A 23,305-nucleotide genomic window follows, 5' to 3' on the forward strand; every position below is an offset into this window, starting at 1 on the left:
ATCCGTTTCGATATGGCATTTTGTCAGTTATACAGGGGACGACCGCCAGGGGAGGGGCAGGAGTGAATAAGGGGCCTGACGTCTGACTGGGCTCAGGTCCCTAGGGAAAATAATTTCAAGTGTCTCAACATATTATAGTAGTGTGTGCTTAGAGACCACTGCTTCCATTGGTAAATGTGAGAAATGGGGAGAGAGAGAGAGAGAGCGCAAAAGAGTAAATATGAACTCACAGCAGAGAGAGCTGATTCTGTCGGCGGATCAGAGCGTTCTTCTTGTTGACCAGCATGAACCATTCCTGCATCATGGCTTCCTCCTCTTCCTTATTATTCCCTGAAAACACAAATACAAAAGAACTCTAGGATGTCATACTTTATTAAATAACATTCTTCAAGTCACAGTATAAATATCATTGTATTACATGTTTGGTAATGTTTAAACTAAGGTTGATGTGGTTAATAGTCTCTTAGGGTCCATTTATTTAATAATCAAATACAAACAAATAACCAAATGTTTATTTCTGATTTGTTCATAGAGATAAAAACTCTCACTATTAACGAGACATAATAGATGTGTGCATTAACACCCTGAAAGGATAAAAAATGTAAACTGGCATAATTTACTCACCTTCATTTAGTTTCAAAACTGTATGAACTTCTTCCATGGAACACAAAAGGAGAAAAAAGGTTGCCTTTGTCACCATTCACATTCATTGCATCTTTTGAAAATTTACTGAGGCTGTCATTCTGCCTAACATCTCCTTTTATGTTCCATGGAAAAAAAGTCAGTATCAGTTTGGAATGACATAAGGATGAGTAAATGATGGCATAATTTTCATTTTTGGGTGAACTATCCCTTTTAGACTGAAACACTCTCTCACACACACAGACTCTTGACCAACTTTCTCTGGCATGGCTAAGCACTTTCACACCTCAAGAGTATAAAGTGCATCAAATGAGATTATCTGACAGGCTTTTCTCAACATCACAGACTGACATGCACGTTAGGAAGCCATCCAGATGTGTGTTCACTATGCCTAAATATAAGATACTTCACAAGGTACTGCCATTGTCAGTAAAACAGAGATGCTGCTGGATTAAGGATAGGATTAATGCAGGTTGTTTTTTTTCCTGCACTGCCTGGGATTAAAGCCTTAAATCCAAGGTCTTTGTGTAGCCTCAGAGCTTCACAAACTGCAGATCCAATGCATTCAAAATGCACTGATATGTTCTATGCCTGAGGCCTACATGTATAGATGCCAAAGTTACACAGTCGGATATTGCAGGTGGGGCTCCACCCTTTGCTCAGGGCGTTTGACAGGTATGGAAGAGCAACTCCAAACAACGTGGTTTAATTGTCAGTTTAAAAACCAATTTTTAAAAATCAATGGCACATAACTGAAGTTATTTTATATACAGTGGCTCCCAAAAGTATTTGGACACTTACAGTAAATGTGTGAATGCTATTGCATTAGATAAGATCGCATTTTTCGAAAGATAGCACACTTTTCAAGCAAATATTTCAAACAAAGGAGTTTGTCAAATTTAAATGATAAAACAATCTGCTGTTCAAAATAAATACAACATATTGGGGCAATTTCTGGTTGTCAAACATTGTGAAACTTGTCCATAGTTAATGTGAGCAACTACACCTGTGTGAAAAAAAATCTAATTGGGACAAGTTGGTTATAATTAATTGCAGAAATGCTGAGAAAAGTGAAGTTCGTTCTAAGAAAAGGTCTAGCATAATTTGTTTGCATATGCCACTTTGTTTGATATTTTGTTTTGTATTGCAATTACATTAATATATTTAAGTGTCCAAACACTTTTCGTGGCACACACAGCACACTAGGGCTGTGAATTGATTAAACTTTTTAAACTAATTTATCACACAGTTTTCTATAATTAATCATGATTATTATTTAAAAAAAAATATTAAAATGTAATCCTAAATATATATTTTTTATACTTTGTCACAAATAACTTGCAAAAAATTGGTTAGTCATAATTTATTTTTATTATTTTAATGTGATCAAAGAGTACGTTTCCAATGCATTATTATGCATACAGATATAAAATAAATTAAATGCTGAAGTTTCAAATCTCAGAACTGTTATTTTCTCTGGTTGCTGTTCAGTCTCTATTGTGCACATGCTCGCGCAGTTTCGCTTTTGTTTAGATGACAGTGAGTGAGCGTTTTCGGGCGATGCGATGTGATATGGCAGCTTGCCCATAACTCTAACACACCTGGTTCACCACTTGCAGAAAATTAAAAGGAAATAAACAAAAAATTTGAAAAAGCTATTCATACAGGAGCATGAGAACTTCACGGATCTAATTCAGTGTGACTGATATCAACGCAGCAAGACAGATGAGAAGCAAAAACATCTGAAGCTCAGGTTAATACAGGAAATCCACTAAAATAATGGATAATTCTGCCCGAAATGTTGCGTCTGTGCTTAGATTCAAATTTAGCTGCATCTGGGAGAAACAACGCACCGTTTTTTCCATGCTTTTATTTGCATGGATGTCAGTTCGTTTCATGGTTTAAGGGTCACGGTTTCGGCACGGTTCAGCATTTGCTTTATTTATTACTTGCAATATTACTACCAAATTCAAAGAATAATGTATTTGGTCAACAGGTTTAAATAATAATCGTAACCGGCACCGTTTTGTGGCGCGTTCTGCATAAAGCTGCGTTCACACTGCCAGCAACACGCAGCGACAAAACGACCTAATCTCATTCATTTTCAATGAGAGCTGGCGACTTCCGGCAACACGCTCGACGGCGACCGTTGGCAACCGGATGTGGGCATGCAACGACGCGACAAATTTGGGAAATTTTTACCTTTATGCAAATTAAGTGCGACTTTCGGGAGCGACAGCCAGTAAGAGAGAAGATGGTAGAGCTCACGCGATCCTAATATTTGAAAAATAATATTAATTGTAAAGAAACAGTGCTGTTTAGACTCTCCATACACACCACTAGCGACCTAACCGGCAGCCCCTGGTGACATGCAGCGACAAAGTAGCTGGCAGTGTGAATGCAGCTTAACGTGGCGGCCCATGCGGCCCCATTTCACGGCCGGCCCACTGGTTCTCCCAATGGCCAGTCTCGGCTCACCTGCGGCTCTTTCCCTGGGTGATGTTGGCGTAAATTAATCATCATGTATCAATGTATTACTATAATGGAATCTAAATGTCATTAATCAATGTGCATCATTGACGCTTGTGATAGATTACAGCTGCACAAGGAAACAGGAAGAATTTGCATGCACATTTTAAATGAACCCTCACGCGCATTATTGACATATATAACATATATGAGTATACAGCACTCGTGTCGAGCAATGTCTGCAACAGTGCCTGTTTTGTAAACATCTTTTGACCATTGTTGTTGTAACTGACTGCAAAAAGAAAATGTTACTAGAAAGGAGAAACGCAGGGGGCTTCTATATCAGCGTTTAATTTTCTCCACTTGTCATTTAAACTAAACAACGCTTACAGAACAGTGACATCATCAAGTTGACCCACGTGAATCACAGGTGGAGCAAATCCATTTACAGATCCATTCAGGTGCATTAGCGGAGGTTGTAACTGCGCCTGTCTGTTTGACGCTTTGTTTTTTTGACCAAAACTTATGCTCCAGATGCATCATTAAACGTGAGGTGAACCGACCGTGGTGTCAATGCTTCCGGTTCTCGGTAAAAAAAATACAAATAAATAATCATTCGGCAAGGTTTGTTTTTTCTTACAGAGAACCGTTACACCCTATACTGTATATATATATTTCAACTTTTATTTCTTTCATCACATTCCCAGTGGGTTAGAAGTTCACATACACTTTGTTAGTATTTGGTAGCATTGCATTTATATTGTTTAACTTGGGTCAAACCTTTTGGGTTGCCTTCCAAAAGCTTCTCACAATAAGTTGCTGTAATTTTGGCCCATTCCTCCAGACAGAACTGGTGTAACTGAGTCTGGTTTGTAGGCCTCCATGCTCGCACATGCTTTTTCAGTTCTGCCCACACATTTTCTATCGGATTGAAGTCAGGGCTTTGTAATGGCCACTCCAATACCTTGACTTTGTGATCCTTATGCCATTTTGCCACAACTTTGGAGGTATGCTTGTGGTCATTGCCCATTTGGAAAACCCATTTGTGACCGAGCTTTAACTTCCTGGCTGATGTCTTTTGATTTTGCTTCAATATATCAACATCATTTTCCTTCCTTACGATGCCATCTATTTTGTGAAGTACACCAGTCCCTCCTGCAGCAAAGCACCCCCACAACATGATGCTGCCACCCCCATGCTTCACGGTTGGGATGGTGTTCTTCGGCTTGCAAGCCTCGCCCTTTTTCCTCCAAAGATAACGATGGATATTATGGCCAAACAGTAAAAATTTTATTTCATCAGACTAGAGGACATTTCTCTAAAAATTAAGATCTTTGTCCCCACGTGACCTTGCAAACTGTAGTCTGTTTTTTATGGTGGTTTACGAGCAGTGGCTTCTTCCTTGCTGAGTAGCCTTTCAGGTTATGTCGATATAGAACTTGTTTTACTGTGGATATAGATCCTTGTCTACCCGTTTCGTCCAGCATCTTCACAAGGTCCTTTGCTGTTGTTCTGGGATTGAGTTGCACTTTTTGCACCAAACTGTGCGTGTTTATACTGGCATACTATTGTTTGTACAGATGAGCGTTTGGAAATGGCTCCCAAGGATAAACTAGACTTGTGGAGGTCCACATATTTTTTTTTTCCTGAGGTCTTGGCTGATTTCTTTCAATTTTCCCATGATGTCAAGCAAAGAGACACTAAGTTTGAAGGTAGGCCTTAAAATACATCCACAGGTACAATTCTGTACACCTCCTATCAGAAGCTAATTGGCTAAAGGCTTGACATCATTTTCTGGAATTTTCCAAGCTGCTTAAAGGCACAGTTAACTTCTGGCCCACTGGAATTGTGATATAGTCAATTAAATGTGAAATAATATGTCTGTAAACAATTGCTGGAAAAATTACTTGTGTCATGCACAACATAGATGTTCTAAACGACTTGCCAAAACTATAGTTTGCTAATATGAAATCTGTGGATCTGACTTCAACTGTGTGTGTGTGTGTATGTATATATATATATATATATATATATATATATATATATATATATATATATATATATATATAAAATTTTGCCAAGTGATGCCATCTTGATTCAAATATATTTTTTGACATCTGAAGATATGAAAGGAAAGCTGACACTGTGGAGTTGGTGAGTTGGGTAGGCCAAGAGTCAGCCGAGGGGTTAAACGGTTAACTGGGCTCAGGGAAAATGACTCTGATGTCAATATTCTGAGCATTTTTGTGACACTAATTATGTCTTTGAAGAGGGATGAAAGAGGAGAAGAGATGAAAGATCATTTAAGCTTATGTAATCACATCACCTACTCTATGTCCCTCTGATACCTGTCTGTTCCTGACAGCATCAACAACAGCATTAGCAGCTGTACAGAAAAACACTCTCTTTTTACTAATGTGATGACTTCAAGCTTAACTTTGTAGCTTTGAGTTGTGTCAGATGAGAATTACAGTGGCACAAGTTGTTTAAGTATGTGTGCACTTAAAGCATAGTTCACACAAAAATTAAATCATTTTTTTTTTACTTATTCTCAAGTTACTCTATATGTATAACTTTCTTTTTTCATTAAACATAAAAGGAGATTTTAGACACAATGTAAGCCTCTGTCACCATTTACTTTGTATAAAAGTCAATTACGACTTTGCCTAACATCTCCTTTTGTGTTCCATGGAAGTAAGTCATATGGCTTTGGAACAACATAAGGGCATGTCAAATGATGACAGAATAAAATTATTTGGGTGAACTATTCCTTGTGTACACAGCTGTCATCAGTTTCAGAGAAGAGATAAATTGTGTCTAAAATACTCCAGGTAAAAGTCAAATAAAAAAAGACAAATTTATTTGCCATTCACTTTCATATTTAAGAGGTTATACAAGCAGCATGGCAGTGTTTGTCTGTCTGTGTGCACAGAGCCATTATGAGGTCTTTTAACAAGTCTGTTGTGGGAACTAGTGCCTCGGATCTTTCTTTTTTATCATTCTGTTGCTTGGCACCATGTGATTGTGACGCTGGTCATGTGAGAGAGACAAATCCGCTAGTAACAACAAAGCCAGCGGCAGCCCCCAGCAGGATGACGGCTCTGTCACCCCCACCACCAAAACTCGACGACCCTCCACCAAGGTAGTCGCTCTCATGTCTGCAAGCGCCAGATGTGTGAAATTTTGTATTTGACGACAACTCAAAGTAGACGAGGAAAAAAGGGGGTCTAGGATTTCAGAATCAAGCCTGGATTATTGTAGTCAACTTTTAATAGTGCAGCTCGGAAGGGATAAAGTGTGCAGTGACAGGTCATTGTAGCGACGCACAGTCAAATGAAACAAGCAAATAATAAATGGTAATATTAAGCTTGTGTGACATTGTAAGGGAATGACGGATTAGGAGTCGCATCCCGGAGGCCATTGCCGGAGCTTCAGCACTGACAGCATGAAAGGAGTGCTTGATTTACCATTAAAACAAACAGTGTGATGTTTGAAAATGATGCCCAAAACAAGCTAAAAGGTCTTTATCTTAATTTTGTATTAAGAGTCATTAAATTTAAAAACATATATGCTCAGTCAAAATGCCACAGTTTGGACATTTTAAACAGACTGATGCATTTATTTATTTGAAAAATATTTTTCTGTTGATACATTTTGAAAACGTTGTTTATGATGCTCTTTATGTCTGATAAGGGCCCTGTAGGTGGCCGAATATCATGTTTTTAATCTCAAAGTTAAAGCTCTATTTTCTCATATAGAATGAGTGTTGTGAATTATTTTATTTTTTTTTTTCAAAAGATGGCATTTAGATTTCTGTCTACACCAATTTTCTTTTATGAATTGTACAAATAATATTTTGGATGACGTGCACATTTCTGCACTGATATGCAAATATCCAGAAAATCTATTTAAACAGATGCACATGCCTTTGCATATTTGCAAATGATCAATTCAGTTCTATCCTTACATTGGATGCTTAAAAAAAAATCAAGTGATCTTTTACATTACATACCAATTAACTTTTGTAAAATACGTACATGTTTGCAAATTACAAATTGTATTGCTTTCTTTGAAAAAATTCTAATAATTCTGATGATAATAATAATGTTTCTAAATACTAATAATAAATGTTTCCATGGTTTGACTATAATAACATTTGTTTTCATATAAAATAGGAAATAAACAGAACCTGCTTTCCTAGCTTAGCTGATCACTCCCAATAGCATTCTCTTTGGAATGAAGCACACTTACACGAAATAAAGACTAACGCCCTGCAGTCTACACATACACACAAGGAGGCTGCAGGGGCCATGATCGTCTGATGGGCCTGAGGGCCTGTGTCCATGGCAGAGTGATGTGGCCTCTATAGCCAAATCAGATTAAGATAGTCATCTCAGCCACTGTTGCATTCAAACCAGCTAGCATTAATGAAATCCTCACACATTTCACAATCTGCCACTCGTTCCTGCTAACATTTAGTGATTATTTACTAACAGCGACAGCACACACACCCTAACACACAAAACAAAACCCAAGTCACCCAAATGTAAAGTGTCATGTAAATATATATCTGCTAGACTTTTTTTTTTTTTAGATGTCCATGTTAAGTTTTAATCTGTGCTAATTGGTCAAACATACCACAAATAGTATTTGGCTCCAGGCAAGACTGTGGTGTTTTTAAAAGATCAATTAAATATCTGAGCTGTTTATAAAAACCACAACTTAACATTAGCATACAAGATCTTTCAAAAGTTGCTTAAAGTACTGATTGTTTTTCATTTTCAAGGCATATAATTAGGCAAAACGCTGTGAATAGCAAATTAATTATGTGAACGTAACGTTCTATTTTTAAAATTAGAACCCCATTTAGATATTTACAGAATGATAAAAACTAAATAACTCTGAAGTAACCTCCACAACAGGGGGATTGTTTTGCTTGGCATTTTGTTTAATTACAAATTTCCCCCTTATTTGATTTAGATAAAAATCTTTCTTTTAAGAAACCAGAACAATTAAAAATTAATCCTGAGTCCTGCAAACAGCTGGGTGTGTTTTTACTCGAGAAAGAAAAAGCAGGCTGTGGGTGGAGAGAAGAGGCCATAAAGAAAAGAAATATATTAAACCCTGTGATCACAGCAAGCTCATCTCATTTCTTATCCACCCGTTTTCTGTTTAATCCAATACCCAGTAATCCAATTTGTCTATCGGAGTTTGAAGGGGAAGATCTCTACTCCTCGGCCACTCATGAACTTTTTGAACATTTACGATTTATTTTAAGTGGACTTACTCTCCTCTTTCATTCATTCTGTGCTTCTGACTGCCATGTCCCTCTTTTGTTTTGTCAGAAGGTAAAATGTAAGAAAAACAGAGAGAGAGACAAATAAAAAAATAAAATAAAAAAAGAAGGGGAAAGAACAAGATGTACAAGGTTTTGTGAGATTGAGAGGAAGCTCATTAAGGGCCAGTCAGGGAGTCTCTTTGAATATGCATGAAGACAATAATCAGATCGTCACTGAAGGAGAGAGCGGTGAGTACAAAAGGATTGATTTAATTACTCTGAGTGGGTCTGCAGTGTGGAGAAGTCTTGTTAGCGTGGGCTGAAAGGGCCATGCTCGCCTTGCGCCGCTCTGATGGAAGGTAGTTTAGCTTTACCCACAATACCTAAACTCAGGAGAAAGCCCTGGTCATTGTGCTTTAAGACAACCATCACAAGTTTTAAAATGGACCAAACACATTTTCTCTTGTTTAAGCCAACCTAGTAAACCGCTAACCTTTCCCCTGTTTGCTCTTTATCTGGAGGCCGGTCTCTTTGGGTGACCAAGAGACTGAAAAAGCAATGAGACATGTAGATAAAATTAACTCCAACAAAGGATTTCCATCAAGCAGAGGGTTTTAAATAGAACAAAGCTGTACATGAACTGAGACTAAGATGAAATTAAACCACTATAAAATATAAACAAATATATTTCTAAACCACTATTTTAACAGAATTAAATCACTACAAAATAGTGACAGCACAAAACATTTGTATTATATGTGCTTTATCAATATTGCTTTCTGGTTGTATGTTTAGGGAAATACATTTTCACTTAATTATCACAAACTGACATATTTGCGTATATTGAAACATGACCAGCAATGCCGCATTACAATTTAATTCCGCCCCACCACAAGGATTTCAATTGCCACTGGTATTATTGACCTTCAACTGCTTTCTTTGCGGCTTATGAGAAAGAATTCATAAGCTTACGCTGAGAATAGATGAACTGCAGGGGAAAACAGGATCGCTAAAGTCACCCTTAATGACAGAAAAGTCTTGGCTATACATACACTGTTATCATACATCCTTTCATGTAATTGTTTGAACGTTCAGTGAGGGGCTGACAGAAGATAGGCTGTACCTTAATACTTCTCTCACACACCCCTCAAAGCTGTTAACACAAACAGCCCCTCTGCAAACACCCCAGTCCCCCAGCTAATAGCACAGACACCTCTCAGTTTACGCCTAGTCTGGCAGGGGCAAAACAAACAACTGGCAGATAATACATTTTTATAAAACGGTTTCAACTCTACATTCTGATTGGATGAGAAGTGTTCGAAGCCATTGTAAAATCACTATAAAAGCACCCTGGTGACCGAACATTCTATATTAATGTGCAGAGTTGCTTGAAATCCACAAACAGACACTCGACATGGAGGGTAATTGTTAAGTGTTATATAATGTTATCTTTGTGCAAGATTAATAAAAAGGGGGGCACTTGCTATTGTTTAATGTTCTGTTGTGTTATTTAGAAAGGTTTCAGTTACGTTTTTTGGGGGTTACCATAATGGTGAATATGAGCTTGAGATTAGGTTGAGGACTACAAATTAAGAATGTTCTATTCTGCTTTACTCATTGAGTAATTACTATACTAACCAAAGCATAGTGTTACCACTCAACATGCAATCAGCATGTTCAGCATGTCCTAGCTAGCTCTAGCTAGTAGAAGCTAGGTTTCCCCCACTTGAAGTATTTAAATTGAGATTACTTGTTAATTTTAAGTTCAGCCAAAGAGTTCATTTAAGTTAAGTGCCATCAAAATGCACGAGTTATCTTACTCACTATTTCAAGTTAAGAGCAATCAACATGCATAGTAGTACAAAGTCAAAATATGAGAGTTCTGCTTTCTTAAACGGGTACTTTATTAACTTAAAAAAATGTATGTAACTGATTACCTCAAATTTTTCAAGTTCTGCTAACTTATACGGGTTTACAGTATATTACTTCGAAAAATTGTTTATTCCAATAATTATTACAAATAAATGTAGCTTTTTATTGAAATTTGGTGTCTTTTATAATAGTTCTGTTGCTACCAGATGTATAAAATCAATAAGCCACTTGAGCTTAAGTGCATTAAAGTGCACATTAAAATGTGTTTTATGTTCATTTAGACAAAACATCACAATTTAAACCTGGCAAAGATCTTTTCTTTTTACCTGAAATTCCATTTACCTACTTTCCTGCAAACATCAGCATATCCATTTATCCGAAAATAATGTTTTTGCCATGGGACGGGAAGGAACAGTTGAGAATATATGAATTTTAGAGTTAGCATGGTGAATCGCAAATATGTCCATCTAGGTCCACAGCTCCCTACTCTATTAAACTGTGTTTGTATGCCCCCTCCTTTTTAATCAATAAACATTATCACAGACAGACAGACTATCAGCGAGTGTTGGCCGCTCCTTGCTCCTTAATCCTCGGGCTGCCTGTCCACTATCTCAACTTCATGTTGAGAATAACAGCCAAGACAGGCAGTTTACATTACAAAACAACAATTACAGCCCTCTTCACGACACCACTCGCAACAACTGATGCAAAATGACAGAAGGGTGGAAAACAGGGATGAAAAGATAATTCCGTGTGACACTGTTGTTTTTGTGGATGATGATGACTGTGTCTGTGAAAATGTGTGATGCCAAATAAACAGCAAACAAGAAGAAAATCATAATAGTGAGTCTCCGACCATTTTTTGGACTGAAATCTCAGTTTGATCAAGTTTAATAAATAGTTTGTAATCAGACAAAGGTTACAATGCAATTAGCAATTATTTCAAATCAAACAACAAATAATAGATTGTAAACACATTTATAAACATAGATAACACAAAAATACAAGTGTGAAGAATAAAAATGACCAATATTCTAATATGACCTTCAGGGTGAAACACTGGAGCCAGAGGTCCTCTCATTCTTATTTTGACAAATACTATCATTTCACTCTATCACCCACTTTAAGCCTACTGTTGGTAGTGTTGAACACAGGGGCAGAATCAAGGGCCTTTGGAAAAAGCAGAAGTACTTCAGGTAATTAAAGCTGGGTGAGTGGCAGACGAGAGCGGTTAAAAAAAAGATCACCTGGTGAAGCCCTCCGAAAAGGTGTTTCATTAAAAGCCTTTTACCATACAAGCACAGCACAATGTGGGGACGCCGTATTTTACCACTTGTGTTCAACAGGCCCTCAGAGCAGCAGCTCGGATGAGAGCAGATACCTATTTCAGTTTATAATCTCATAACAAAAGCTAAAAGACATCATCCTATTAACTAGTGGTCTCTGGCACTAATGTGAGCTACTGCCCTGTGCCTCTGTAGAGAACACAGCTAATAAAAAGGAGTGTGTGAACAGTCGGCGGGAGACTATCCCCATCAGATTCTGGCTCTCTTTCACCCTTTATCTGTTTCCTCTTGTTTGGGGGCTGTCAGTGATATCATGAAGCTTGAAGAAATTGTCCCCCATATTTGTCAAATAGGTTTAATTTTGGGTGTCGGATTTCACGGAATTGTGCAAAGTGAGAAAGTGGAGGCCATGTAATTTTTTTTTCTTTTTTTTTTCTTAAGATATAATTTGATTTTCTCTGTGATAACTTGGGAGGAGGAATGTCAGTGACACCTCCCTCTTCCCTCTTGCACCTCCAACTCCTTATTGCACATTTTACCTTTATTCTTTTCGTCTTTCTTCTGTCCTTTCTTTCTTGGTGGGAATATTAAATGAGCGAGCTGGCTGAAAGGCGCTGAGTTGCTGTCACAAAAAGCGTTAAAAATTCTCATTTGGTTGTCTTTATTTTGCAAGCGCCATGTGGTCCTTGAAGATGTTGAAAACACGGGAAACAGAGGAAAGATCAGAGCCGGCTCATTAGCATTGGGACAGAACTTGAGAGGCAGCGGTGTATAGTGGGCCCTACTCCAGAGCTCCAGTGAGAACGGTTGGTGGTAAGCTCCGGGTTTCATTGTGCTTTTGTCTTTCCTCCGGGTCTACCTCACAGCGGGAAACAACACTAGCCCGAGGTTACACAAGGGAATTATGGGAAAAAAATATTTTGAACAAGGTGGAGAGGACTCAAACATTGTCAGACATAGGCTTCATGATGTTCTTGGCGAGATGACGGAGGTGTAAGTGATTCGTCTTCAAAAGTCCCCATCTTACATGTATTGAATCTACTTCAGGCCATTCCATCTACTCCACAAATATATACCCTACAGACCTGTTCTGTTCTCTGTAAATCATACTTCAGGATATATTAGCAATAGCTATGCAAGATAGTTTGGACTCTTACTATAATTTAAAAGCATGCAATTTAATTTTAAAAATCCCAACACTATATGAAGAAATATATGTGTGTGAATTATGCTGTATATGTGAGCCCAAGGGTTTGGACAAAATAATAATTATAGTATCCCTACTGGCTGACTAAACGCCTCGAGCTTTGATGAAAAGGGAAAAACATCAGTGTTAACAGTAGCCCATTTCACCCCTGCCTTTCCCAGTTCTAAAATGGATAATGGTCTAGTTGGACAGGTTTATCGGGTAAACTGTGCTAGTTCACCTACTATCTTGGATGATGTCAACAGCTCATATCCCCAAAGCTGGAAGGAGTCACCATGGAAGTCATAATCTGCTTCTCCGCAAAGCCCTTGATCCAAATGCCGAATCTCCCCCATCTTTCAAACTAATATATATATATATATATATATATATATATATATATATATGTATGTGTGTGTGTGTGTGTGTGTGTATATATATATATACACATACACATACACACACACACACACACATTACATACATTATATACAGTACATTAATAAGCATCATCCACTCTTGCACACCCGTACCACTTCTCGGGAGGAGGAAGTTTGCTCAATAGATGTTTGGTATTAAATACTCCATCTTTTAATTTTCCAGAAACCTGAGCAGCTCTGCCATGCCATTCGTTTCATCCTTCAAAATTTAGGCTACATTAATTGACACGATGAGGTCTGGCCCAACAGGAATATTAATCTCTGAAAAAAGTTAATTAATATTGCCAAGGTTTTGTCCTTTACAATAATTGCTTGGTAGTCAGTGGTTCATTTGTTTTTTTATAGTCAGAGAAGACTAACATTTTTGCCTTTGATTTTTTTATGCTCAAGCATTTGAATTTCTGGCCTTACGAACAAGACAAAAGCTACAGCAAGACAGAACAGAGTAATTTTTGACCATGCTGTCAGGGGTCATCTGGTTGATGCTAACTGGCCTCCAAAAGAGCCCAGGACCAGATGTTACCGAAATGATCAACAACCAAAGCAACAATAGCTACAGGGGGAGGGAGAGAGCAGCATAAATTAATGGCTGATTTCTCTGGCTTTGATGGAATTAGCGATACTTCTTTTCTCAATGTGCCATGTGAATGTCCTTGCATAAAAAAAATTAATTCTCTCTCACTCTCCTATTTTCCCCCTTTTTGACAAGTAAGGCCACCCAGCAGAAAGCAACTGATGCAAAACCCCCAAGTAATCCCTGTGTTTATCTCTCCACTGTGGTAAGTCTGAACACAGATCCCATTATCTCACGGATTTGAGCAAACTTTCATTTATTTGTTGGCCTTGGGTATTCTCTTTCTTAAACTTCGATGCCTGAGTTTAGGGTCCCCTGATTCCCCTATTCCAATGTAAATAGATTTGCATAGTGCCACAATGCATCTAGCTGAGGTACTGATTAGCTCACTGAGGGAGGGGGTACCCCAGTAGATGTACATGCAAAAAGCTGCTTTCCAGGAGGGAGGAGTGAGCACATATATATGTATCTGTAATTGCATAAAGCTTCAAAAAAATCTCCACATAGCCAAATGGAATAAGGCTGGTGGGATTCCTTTCCCCATCTCTTGCTCTTCCTTGAACTAAAACTTCCTTGAACAAGTAGACTGCACCAAACTGATTTTACAACTAAAATGGTCACAAATGGAAAACTAATTGAGTATATTTGTATTAACATTATGGTTTTTAGGATTTTAATACTATGAAAAAGACTTCAAAAAGCAAGCCTTCATTTAAAACAGTTTATCGAAAGCCAAAGTTTTGAAGCTTTTATAAAAGGTTTATATTACCAGTCCTATAACTTAGCACTTTAAGATCTCACAGTAACAAACAAATGGTTAATATCGGCAATTGTTAGTATTTAAACTAGCACTTACGAAGTTAGCAGTGCTGACACCATCAATTTTAAGCAAAGTGAAATGGAAAAGATTGGCAACACAAATCTTTAGGTAAGACGGTTACATTAGTGTACGTTAATGGCAGGTTGTAGTCATTTAAGAGTATCTCTGTTATCTCATCTACTTAGGACCTGCTTGCCCCTCTGTTTACATATTAAGAGGTGTGAAATTCTAGGGGGTTATCAGCACTCCATTTAGATTCGCACTGAACCCTGTGAGATGCTAAAATGGCTTCCTGTATAGATGACACGTCAACACCTGCAGAATGTTTTTCTACTAAAATATGATTTTAATTTATTCGCTTAATCCTTTTCCCAGGTAAATGGCAATGTCTGGGTTGCAAAGACAAGATTTGCAGCCTTTCAGATTACTGTCAAATACATTTATAAAGTGGATGTTATCATAATTTGATAGATGTGTCAGCTACGTAATATTATGATGCAATACAGAAATGAATATTCATTGCATTCACATACTAAAAGAGTGAGGACATCAAGACCAAATTGTACAAGAAAGAGGAGGAAAATTGGTTAGTTCAGAGCCGAGGTGCTACTCCCTCTGGGTTGTAGTCATCTCCCTCCTGCGGTGTGTCTTTGCATAATTTGTCCCTCCTCCCCCATTAGAGCGGTCGGCTCGTCTCCCCAGGCCATGTGTTAGAACAAATTTGAGCAGTGTCATATTGCACGTATTTCAACAAGGCCAATACGGTTCCTGCCCAATTTGCTTAATGAATTAAGCGGAGGAGAGTAATGGATGTGCTAACACTATTAGCCCCCCCCCCCTTCTTTCTCTTTCTCTCTCTCTCTCTCTCTCAGGTTTGCTTAAGGACAAATTGATAATGAGTCTCCTTCCTACAGTAACTATAAAAGTCCCTTCCCTTGCTATCTCTTCATCTAAACTAAGCGGTTAACAGCAGAACAATAGCATTTACATGGTAATTTCCATTAGCTCAAATGAGCTGTTTTGGGTGTCGTTAGCATGTTTTAGCATGCATAAGGTGGGCTGGGAGAGAGGCTGTGTGCTGATAAGGTTCAGGTAGTACGCTATTGGAATGTGTAGCCTAGAGAGGGCCATACAAAGGGAAATGAACAACAACCGGGCTAGCATAGCAGGCCGTTAACACGCGAATGCCCCTAATTACAGTCCAACCCGCGTCATTACACTTAATTGTAAAGTGTGTCTTAATCAGTTTCCATATGAAAAGGTCTATTAATTAAGTGGTGCATGACTGAAATTCAATTAAGTTGTCAGGGGAGTATTTGTAAACCAAATAATGATCAATTATGCAAACGTAGCCCCACACAGACAAACTGTTTTGGTGTAAAGAATTTACAGATTAAAAGGAAAAAATAATTAACAAATTAACCTATTACATTATTTATTAATGACATCAAGGCTTGGCTTGTAGAAATATTTCAATCCTCAATACTGTCAGCACCTTCCCAAACCTAAAGAATGTAGTTAAAATAATAGTTGAAAATTTTGTTCAGTCACCATCATGTTGTTTCAAACCTGTATTACTTTTTCTTCAGTAGAACGTATGAGGAGAAAATCTTAAGAATGTTGAGGTTGAACGTTTACTCTTTCTTTCTCCATACAATCCAAGCGAATGGTGCCTAGATTGCCCATTTTTCAGAGAACTATTGCTTTAAGTAATTTTTATTGGAAAATAATCAAATTGATTTGAATAGTGGTGGAATAGTTACTGCATATGTTTTTAACAAGGACTGTGTGTCCACGGGAATTCAAGTTTAAATCCGGCCAGTGTCATGTACTGATCCTATTCCCCTTTTGTTACCTACATTTTACTGTGTCCTCTACTATCTTAGCTAGAGACAGACAGACACACACTTCCGTGCCACAAAAAAAAAAAAAAAAAAACTAATCTTAAAAAAAATTTCATTGACAACACCAGCAGATCATCGAGGTCTTGGCTGATGTTGTGTAGTGTGGCACAGTTTTCTATGTATGGAGCCACAGTGGCATGGCACTAGCTGCTTTTGGCAGGGTCTTACTGGAATGGCAGTCAAAGGAGGGGAAAGATGAAAAGGCCTCAAGATGCTTCAATAAAGGGGAGATTATAATAAGCGCCATCATTGTCCCCCTTTTGAAAATGTTAATCAGGCATATCACTGCCTGCCTGCAATGCCACATATAGCAGAGTTTAACCTAACTTCACACCAACAATTTAGATGACAGCAAGACCACTGCTAAACAAATGGAGTGGGATGAAACAGAGGGAGAGAGAAAACAGAAGGAGAGGAAGAAATGAAAACTAGAGCAGTATGATGGTGACTCGTTGCAATTTTCTGTGCCATTATAAAAATCTAAATTACATCTCACAATGCAGGCCCTATCTTGAGCAACCAAGAAACCCTTCCCCCTGATACCCCCTCCGCAGACACTATCCACCCTGTGCGTTTTATCTTAAGATTCTCAGACAATGCCTGGAGGATCCCCTTCTCTAATCTTCCTTAAAACCCCCTTTCATTAAACTGTTGAAGAATGTTTGAAAGCCTGACACCAGACCAAAAAAAAAAAAAAAAAACCCTCTTCACATCTGGGAAAGGTTTTTTTTTGGGGGGGGGGGGTTGCTTGTTGGGGGTTTGAATGGGAAGTCAATTCAACTTAACTAATTAAATTGTTTTTGCTTCTTGAACATTCAAACGGCCTCAGAGATTAAAAAGGGCTGATGGAGGCTTTTCCTTTCTGTGCTTACAGTGACCATTCTATCGTAAGCTCTTCGAGAAATAAACTTAATTCTCGAGAATTATTCACAGTTAATAGAACAAAAGATTTAAAAAAGAAATTATATATTTTTTTTTATACAAACACTAATGTCATACAATATGAATAAACTGAGGTTAAAGATCAAACCTGTTTTTATTAGGTAGTGAGAATAATTTGCCTTCACAATAGCGACCTACACTATGCATGTAACGGTCTGGTGAGAGTTAAAACTAGCGGGAAGAACAAGGGGCGTAAAAGCCAGCAGCTGAAAGTGGACCATTCTGATGTAAACCAGCTCTTGAAGTCGAGCACATAGTCCAGCACTAAATCTGAATAGGCAGTCACCTCCTGATCCAGCAATGGCCTTTGGTTGTGCAGATAAAAGCCATCCTTATGAGCCGAATTCCTGCGTTTGTCTCCAGGCTTACTTTCCGCTGCTCACCGCGCACGCTTGGCAGCAAGGCTAAACGAGGTCTTTGGTCTTTAAAATTAGTGGACAAGGTACCGAACTAGAATGCAAATCCCAGGGAGGAGAAAGAATGGGGCAGAGGGAGAACAGAAGAATAAGAATCGCCACAAGAGACAACAGAAGAAAGAGAACAGGTGAGAGAAAAAAAAGAAAATAAGAGTGATTAAGTTTATGATTGCATCGATATAAACCAGTGCATGCTGATTGGAAGAGACATGACAAAACCAGTCTCATTCCCAGAACCCGAGCATGTATTATGCTCTAAACACTTTTGCTTCTCTTACTGTGGAATGATTATACTGGTTATCCTATTAATGCAGCTGAAATGCCATTCTAGTGTTTTTAAGCTCTTGCATAGGAGGTCAAGAGGAGTATGCCACCGCTTACAAGCATGCTGTGGATGTAATCTTCCCAAAGTTACAATAATTAATGTTAAGCTTCTTTAGCAATACGTTTCTGAAAGAACTTGCCTGATAATATACTTAAAGCTGTGTTAGCTGTTAGCTGTTGTCTAAGCTTGGAGACCATTTCCCGATGCAACTCACGTAGCCAAGCTTAAATCTTTAGTCAAACTAAAGGGGCTGCTTACAAGCATGTTGCCTTAGCCACACGAGCAATTCCATTTCAGTCCTGGCGGAGACGAGATCTATAAACGCAGACACTCAAGCAATTATTTCTGCATGGCCACCACTGCATTGGAATGTGGGCACAGAGAATTAATATGTGAAAACTGAGGGGAAAATAAGTGACAAACAAATGGTTGACGTTGTCAGCCTAAAGTTCTAAAAAAAGACTTGCTGAATGTATCTGTAAAAAAGAAGAGGATGTTTTGAATACAACAAACATCATGGGCCTTTTTTGAGACCAGTCTATGTCTGTTTTTCTGCCACAGAGTGTGATGGCTTGTCTGTAAACTATATTAAGCTGATGATATCCGTCTTGTATGAATTTCTGTGACCGTGCCAGAGAAAAAGAGAAAGGATTAGCATGCAATAAAACCTGTGTCAATCTTATCAGACTCAAGTGCAATTTTTAAACATATGTTAATCTCACATAAAACTCATTCTTTTCCTCTGTGCCTTTTTAAAATCTCTTATCAAGAACTCTGTAGGTGTGAGGGTTTTAGAGCACCTTTAAATGCCATTATTTTCATAATTGCGTTCATTGTTGCAGGTTATAAAAGCAATTTGAAAATCATATGTGTGCATAAATGCATGCTGAGCAGATGTCAGGCTGATGCATTCAGAGGGTTGCTGAATATCAAAAGCCGCAAAGATAACATTTACACACATTTCAATGCTCAGCGCTGAGAAATTTCAATGTGGTTTGGGAAGGCATTGTGCCCGGACAGAATGGCGAGCACGTGAATACCTCTCCTCTCTCTCTCTTTTGATTTTGCAACACGTTCAAAATTGATATGTTTAGAAATCTGGGTGACAATAACATATTTAGAGGTGATGGTTGAGCTGTTGGCGAGATGGGCAGGGGGCGGCAGTGTGTGTGTGAAGGACATTGCTCCCTCTGGTGTGGGAATAACAAGTTCATTAGGCAGGAACCACAGCAGGCCTCCCTGTTCCCCTGAGCGCTCAGCATTCCGTTTACGGCCTCCTAGCCCATCAGCGGCTGCCATAATTAAGAGCTGTTAGAAAGTGAATTCTCCAACTGCAGATTAGAAAATTAAACTATTTACTGATTACATATTAATAGAAGACAACAATGGCAGTCGCCATAAGCTTGGAAGGCAACCAAGGAATACATCTGTGTACTTAATTACCATAAACAATGGTTGCATGGAAATAGAGTTTTATACGCATTCCCTTCTGTAATACGCCTGATATCAGAAGACACTTGACAATTCGTGTTCAATTATCTCCATTCTTTAATGTGCTGTGAACTGCACACAGTAAATAAATTAACCAGCCCAATTACTGTGAATTCATCTGGGAAACAAACGCAAAAAACCAGCAGACTAAGGCAGAGTGTATAATGAGAGTGAAAAGGGGGGAAGGGTTGGGGTATCGGGGATCAGGAGTAGTTTGTATTGGAGTTTTTATATGTTTAGAAATATGCATACAAGGAAGTATACTGTAGGTGGATGAAGCAAATAAAATAGGCAAAAATTAACTCCCACCATGCACTTTACAAGAACAATGCTTTGTGCTACTGTGATATGATTCTCTAAAAGCGTGACTCCATTCCTGCAACCTGCACACACCTAAGCTCACCTGTGCAGGTGCAAACATACATTGTTCTACCCTTCCTTAAAATGCATCTCTTTCACACACCACTGAATGTTTAATAAAGGCTGGTCTGTTTTTTGTTTCAGGTTTGTCACATGGCTGCCCAGGTTTGATGTAAGGTGTGAGAATCATCCTGAAGTCTGTGTGTGAATTAACCAGTCCAATTTTTAGGATATAATAAAGGTAGTTAGTATAACTTTAATATACATTTAATAAAGGTATTTTATACGTAGGTAGGCTTGTGAGGTGGTAAAGATGTAGCTAGAACCAATATTCCTAGACATAACATTAACACTACTTCATGTAATTTTTCACATATGCTGTAAAAGTCTCATCTAAATAGTGAAAAATACTCCATAATCTATATAATAATAATAATAATAATAATAATAATAAATTGGCAAGAGAAATCTCAATATTTAATAATACAATTAGTCTTAGTTCAGTCTATAGTATATTAAATACATTATACTCTATGTACAGCATACCACATGACTTCTGATTTTTTTTAAATATATTATTTAGCTATAGGGGCTATTGTTGACAACATGCAGCTTGTGAACTTCACAACAGTGCGAATGTTCACCTGTTTGCTGAGCTGAAATGCGTGCACTAGTTTAGAAAGGTAAGCACATTAAGGTGAGACCTGTACACTGGGTCTGCTGTGTAATAGCGCCTCTTATTTCTGTTTGAGTGTGTAAATCTTGCAGACATGACTGGTTCGGTTCTCCACCTGCTAAGGTATTCGAGCCCTATATCATTCAGAGCTGAATTCTTTTTTTTTTTTTTTTTTTTAAATGGACACAGTGGCTTTGACTTCAACAGCATCCAGGTGAGTTTGGAGCATGAGAGAGAGAGAGAGAGAGAGAGAGAGAGAGAGAGAGAGTGAGAGAGAGATGGATGGAAGGTTGGGCAAACACAAAACTGTGATGGACTTGATATCGTCTCAATGTGATGGAGAAGCATAAAATTCAGCCGTCTATTTTCCCCTCCTTTTTTAACACCTCTCCCTCACCCCACCCTTCCTTGCTTCCCAAAGCTGCCCTTGTAAAAACTGATTGTTTCGTTTCAGCATCCGATGGCAGGAAGCTATTCTCAAATTTCAGTTATTGAAGTGACATTGCTGTTCTTTCTCTGAACAAGCTCCATGCTTTGACAAAGGTTCAGTAGCCCTGTTTTGCTGCTATACACACCTGAAAGATTGCTTCACATCCTTTCATATGTGTATATGAGGAGGAGAGAGAGTGATAGAGGGAAGGAGTGAGAGAGAGAGAGAGAGGAGGAGGAGGAGGAGAGTGCGTGCATGTATCTATTAAATATGTGTCTTTCATTACTTCAACATTTTCTTTTCGGTCCAGCCCCAAAATGCCACCCCTCCCCTATCCTCTTCCTCCCCTCTTCACCCTTTACCCCTCCGTATCCCCCTTTTCCCTCCCTCCCTCTTTTTCTCTCTCTCTCTGTCTTCTACAGCATATCGTTGAAGGCCAGATATGGGGTTCTGTTGCGCATGGCTGCACGGTACTGTTCAATAGTGGCTGGCTGGCGGACGCTATCAGCACTAGTTATCAGCTCCCATGAAGGCTCTCTTATCACGGCGGCCCAGAGAGCCTCCCTGCATCCTCACCGCCCCTTTTCATATCCCTGCTGCCGCCCCAACATCCCGGCTTCAAAGATTCACACTTCCCAAACTCCATAAGAGTTTGTGAATGCTCAATTTGCCAAAACTGTTTACAGTGTAATTGGGCGGCGTACCTGTGTCCATGAGATAGCGCAGACGCCTCTCCACACGTGAGGCCCGCGTGTCGATCTGCCTCTGCTCGCTCTCCAGTGCCGCCAGTTCTCCCACCACGTACTGACTGGTGTCTTTGAATGCCTTCTGCTGGGCAACAACAAATGAGTGGAGGGGGGAGTGATGAGAGGTAAAAAATATATGAAGCATCAAATCCACTGTTTTTCTAATTTATAGCAAGGGAACAGTTGTCATAATGATCACTGGCAAATAGTCCTTTGAATAATTAAGCAAATTAATGTTTCATTTCTTCTCTTTGTTTTTTCTGCTTTCTTGTAAAACAACAGATTGCTGTAAATTTAAAAAGTTGTTAAAATAATAATAAAAGAAAAACAGCCAAATTAGGTTTAAAAGGGGTTTGAAATAATAAATATAAAAGGCTATTTAAAAATTATTTAAAACAAAAAATAAAAGCATGATTTAGAAAAATATTTTAAAATATAATAAAAACAAATGATGGAATACAAAATTATATAAAAACTTTTAAAATACAATAAAATAAATTAACAGCAACAAAAAATTTAAATGCAGCACTTCTTGTATGTACAATTAATGTAAATGAAAAACTAATATTATAATTATTAGAATTTATTATTATAATGAAAATTATATATTATATGTAAATTATACATATGAACTTAAATTAACCTAACTTACAGCTCTAAAACATATTACATTTTAGCTATTGCATTTATTCTCACCACTCCATAAATATTTATTTATTTACTTATTGTCTTCTTGTACATTCTTGGAGAAATAGTGGCTGTTTCAAGATTTATGGACTATAGCTTTAAATGCTGGGGTTTAACCCAAGTGTGAAGCCTCGGGCAGGATTGTGTGTGCTTACACAACAATATAAACACACACTAAATGACCTCAGAGAGAATACAGCATTACAGAATCCAGTATTACAGCAGTATGGAGACTGACACACAGAGAGACTAAATTGAAATATATGGGAGAGGTGGGTCAGTGCCTAAGGGCCTATCAGCAGAGATCTGCAGATCTGCGCACACATGTGCTCAGATACACTCATATACGCACCCGGAAACAAGCTCTCTCTCTCTCTCTCTTTCTCTCTCTAACACACACACACACACACCCTTTGGCTTGTGGGAAAGACTGGAGTGAGGGATGAGACAGTGATTATGGAGAAATGGAGTAATTAAACTGCACGCTTATTTCTAAGTGTGTGATAGTGACAAGCACCCCTCCCTTTATTCCACTCGTTTATTGGCCCTCCTGTCATTCCTACCCTCCTAGCACTTTTAGAAAAGTAGGAGGAGGGGGAAAAAAGAGTGCTAATTTAAATTCCCAACCTAAAGATAGCAGGAAAAACATATATATATATTTAGTGCTGATGCACCTTATTTCATAATGGGAAAGTGGGAAATGGCGGAAAACTTTTTTTTTTCTTCTATCCAACACAGCACTTTTTCTGCTTCAGTCCTTC

At 38.3% G+C, this 23,305-nt stretch overlaps 1 protein-coding gene across 5 annotated transcripts in view; it reads right to left on the bottom strand.

Annotated features, from left to right (window-relative positions):
- The window catches only part of LOC127657089 (EH domain-binding protein 1-like), a 182,346-nt gene that overhangs the window by 12,500 nt on the left and 146,541 nt on the right, over nucleotides 1-23,305 (bottom strand). For 4 of the 5 annotated variants that reach the window (XM_052145738.1, XM_052145736.1, XM_052145737.1 and 1 more), the window contains 2 exons: nucleotides 21,816-21,942; nucleotides 231-330 (listed from right to left, as the gene is read on the bottom strand). In XM_052145738.1, the coding sequence (XP_052001698.1) occupies nucleotides 231-330; nucleotides 21,816-21,942 (227 nt within the window). The remainder of the gene's footprint in view (nucleotides 1-230; nucleotides 331-21,815; nucleotides 21,943-23,305) is intronic. The other variant, XM_052145735.1, reaches the window with a different exon arrangement.

The sequence above is a fragment of the Xyrauchen texanus genome, chromosome 16 (assembly GCF_025860055.1).
Source record: "Xyrauchen texanus isolate HMW12.3.18 chromosome 16, RBS_HiC_50CHRs, whole genome shotgun sequence".
NCBI classification, from domain to species: domain Eukaryota; kingdom Metazoa; phylum Chordata; class Actinopteri; order Cypriniformes; family Catostomidae; genus Xyrauchen; species Xyrauchen texanus.